The sequence below is a fragment of the Merops nubicus genome, unplaced genomic scaffold (genome assembly GCF_000691845.1).
Source record: "Merops nubicus isolate BGI_N331 unplaced genomic scaffold, ASM69184v1 scaffold2066, whole genome shotgun sequence".
Taxonomy (NCBI): Eukaryota; Metazoa; Chordata; class Aves; order Coraciiformes; family Meropidae; genus Merops; species Merops nubicus.
The window spans coordinates 1-3512 of NW_008614126.1; the positions used below are offsets into that span (position 1 = coordinate 1).

The window sequence follows — 3512 nt, forward strand, 5'->3', positions numbered from 1 at the left end:
CGAAGCCAAAGTTGCTTTGGACTAAGGGAGCGCGGCCAGCCCTCTGCCAGGCTGCGCGCTGGAGTGAGGTCTCCAGCCCCCTCCGCAGGGAGAGGTGCCCGCAAGACAGCGATGGCCGGAGAGCTCAGCATCGGAGCCGAGCTGCCCACCAGCCCGCTGGCCATGGAGTACGTCAACGACTTCGACCTCATGAAGTTCGACGTGAAGAAGGAGCCCCTGGGCAGGAACGACCGCTCGGGCAGGCACTGCACCCGCCTGCAGCCTGCCGGCTCCGTCTCCTCCACCCCCATCAGCACCCCCTGCAGCTCCGTGCCCTCCTCGCCCAGCTTCAGCCCCACCGAGCAGAAGACCCACTTGGAGGACCTGTACTGGATGGCCAACAGCTACCAGCAGATGAACCCCGAGGCGCTGAACCTCACCCCAGAGGACGCTGTCGAAGCCCTCATTGGGTCCCACCAGGTGTCCCAGCAGCTGCAAGGCTTCGAGAGCTTCCGGGCTCACCACCACCACCATCACCACCATCACCAACACCACCACCAGTACCCCGCGGTCACTCACGAAGACCTGGCCGGCAGCGGGCACCCGCACCACCACCACCATCATCACCACCAGGCCTCTCCCACCCCCTCCACCTCCTCCAGCTCCTCCCAGCAGCTCCAGAACTCGCACCAGCAGCATCCCCCCTCCAGCAGCGTGGAGGACCGGTTCTCGGATGACCAGCTGGTCTCCATGTCCGTGAGGGAGCTCAACAGGCACCTCCGAGGCTTCACCAAAGACGAGGTGATCCGCCTCAAGCAGAAGAGGAGGACCTTGAAGAACAGGGGCTATGCCCAGTCCTGCAGGTATAAACGTGTCCAGCAGAAACACCACCTGGAGAACGAAAAGACCCAGCTCATTCAGCAGGTGGAACAGCTCAAGCAAGAAGTGACCCGGCTCGCCAGAGAGAGAGACGCCTACAAGCTCAAGTGTGAGAAACTTGCCAGCAATGGCTTCAGAGAGGCCGGCTCCACCAGTGACAACCCATCTTCCCCCGAGTTCTTCATGTGAGTGCTTAAAAAAAAAATAATTAAAAAAAGAAAAACCAACCCAAACAAAAAATCCCTACCCCCCAAACCTGACCCCCGTCACCTTCCCCCTCCCCACTTCCCCGTTCCCATCCTCCTCTGACATCTCCATCCATCTGTCTGCTTGACTAGAGAGAAAGAAGGAGAGAAAAATAGAGACTTGATTTTTTTTGTTTGTTTTTTGCAGCATCCAGTCTTCTAGAGTAGCTGTGGGAAAAGTAGGCTGGGGGTGGGGACGGGAGAGGTAAAGTGCAACTTTTCGACTTTCGTGTGTGAGTTAGAGAGAGGGACAGAGGCAGAGGCAAAGGAGAAAAGGACAAGTGAAGCGTTTTATAGATCGCTTGCTTGCAGAACGAGATGGACTTTAAGAGAATACTAATAAAAAAGGACAATGAACAAGCCATCTATAACGTACTGCCTGCTTGGGAAGAGAGAGGACATACACAGCACCATCTCATGCACAATTTACCTGCTTGGAAAAAAAAAAGAGAATAAATAAAAAGGACAATATATGCAAACTCTTCATATATTGCCTGCTTTGAGAAATAAAGTTACAGGACTCAGATGGGACATTCAATTTAAGAAAGAAAGAAAGAATGAAAAAAAAAAAGAAAGAAAGAAAAAAAAAAAACTCATCAGTTTTATTACCTGCTTGATTATATAGAAAAATACGAAAATCTGCATTAAAAATATTAATCCTGCATGCTGGACATGTATGGTAATAATTTCTATTTTGTACCATTTTCTTGTTTAACTATAGCATGTTGATCATCGATCATAGATTTCTGTTGTTGTTTTGTTTCATGGGTAAGAAAAGCATCACAAGTTATCAAACTTTTTACTGCTTGTGCAGTTTTGTTCGTTGGTTTTGCTCTCTTGTTTTCTTTTATGGTTGTTAGCTTGTAAATATCTGCTACTTCAAACCGCACAGGAGAAAAAAAAAAAGACAACTCAAAAGCAAAATAACATTTCAGCAGGCTGGTTATACGGTTGGTTTGGTATTAAAGAGATACTTAAGGAGAAAAAAAAGAAGTTATGGGCATTTTGCATTAGAAAAAAAAACAACTTTGTATATCTGGTGCACTTTTAAGTTGTATTGTTTTTTGAATTTTATTTTTTTTTTTTTTAGTTTTCATTTTGCTTTTTGTTTGTTGGGGCAGAAGCAAAACCCAATGCCAAAAAAAAAAAAGGCATTGACAAACTTCAACTTACCAGGGAAAAAACTCTGCTCGGTCACTAAGAGCTTCCTCCATGCTTTAAAGTGGCAGCGAAGCTCTTCCCCTCCAGGACAATTCCCAGCCTGGAGTGCTGAGCCTTGCTCGTAGAGTTTCCCTTCCGATTGTACACTCAGGAAGCGAAGGACGGAGGAGATACCAGTTCCTTTCAAGAAACAACTGCCCCTTGACTTTCGCTAAATAAATAATAATACTAAAAAACCCCCCTCCTGGTTACGAGACAGGTTGCAACAGCAGCGAGGGCTCCGTGTCGCCACTCGAGTTCTCTTTCTGAACGGTGGCAGCGGGGGAGTGGGCTGAAAAAGCTCAGAAAACTCAAATCTTTCTTTTTTTTTTTTAATTTTATTTTTAAGAAGACATACTGCAACTTTTAAGTGTATTCTTTTGCAATGATTTGTAATCTGCTTCTCTGCTTCCCTATGCAGCGAGTGAAAGTTTTAGCCAAAATTTATTTGCAGTTGTATAGTAGTAGTAGTTTGGAGTCTTATGGGTGTTTTTATTACTTTTTTTTTTTTTTGGTTTTTTTTTCCTCCTGCAGGTCAGTAAAAGGATTTTACGTTGCACTGACAAAAATACCAAAATGAAAACTTATTTTTTAGTTTCCTTTTAGGATAGCTGGCACTGCTGGCCGGATGCATTTTAAGTTTGTATTAGTTTATAAATTAACAGTAATAACAAGATTGTAATGAACAGCATGGTGCTTGCAGTTTTAAATATTGTGGATATTAGTCATGCATCAGAAAACGATCTTTGGTTTTTACTGATTCAACTGTGTTGAAATCAAAACATTGCAGCAGCGGAAAAAAAAAAAATTGTTTTTATTTCATGTAAAGTTCTGAAGGGATCAATTTCAAATCCTGCTTATGATATCACCTGTGTTGAAATCAAAACATTGCAGCAGCGGAAAAAAAAAATTGTTTTTATTTCATGTAAAGTTCTGAAGGGATCAATTTCAAATCCTGCTTATGATATGAAAAATATTAAAAAACCTGGTCTATTGTAGTTTTATTCAGACTGGTTTCTGTTTTTGGTTATTAAAATTGTTTCCTATTTTGCTTATTAAAATCATTGAAATGGCATTTCTTGGAGGGACCTGCTTCTCTGACGTCTCGTGTTCCAAAAAAAAAACAAAACCAAGGCAAACTTTGGGACCCTTCTGTGCCCTGGGCGTGTTGTCCAAGCCGGGACACCCGCCCAGCGCTGGGGGCGGCTC

The 3512-nt window shown here is 44.6% G+C and overlaps 1 protein-coding gene across 1 annotated transcript; it reads left to right on the forward strand.

The window, feature by feature from the left end:
• Positions 1-6: 6 nt before the first annotated feature.
• Positions 7-2204, forward strand: MAFB (v-maf avian musculoaponeurotic fibrosarcoma oncogene homolog B). Its single transcript, XM_008942090.1, has one exon. It carries the CDS (start codon positions 112-114, stop codon positions 1045-1047), a length of 936 nt encoding a protein of 311 aa, XP_008940338.1. The 5' UTR covers positions 7-111; the 3' UTR covers positions 1048-2204.
• The last annotated feature ends 1308 nt before the right edge of the window (positions 2205-3512 follow it).

Excerpts from the sequence above, each read along its gene's own strand:
- MAFB (XM_008942090.1), top strand. The coding sequence starts at position 112 with ATGGCCGGAGAGCTCAGCATCGGAGCCGAGCTGCCCACCAGCCCGCTG.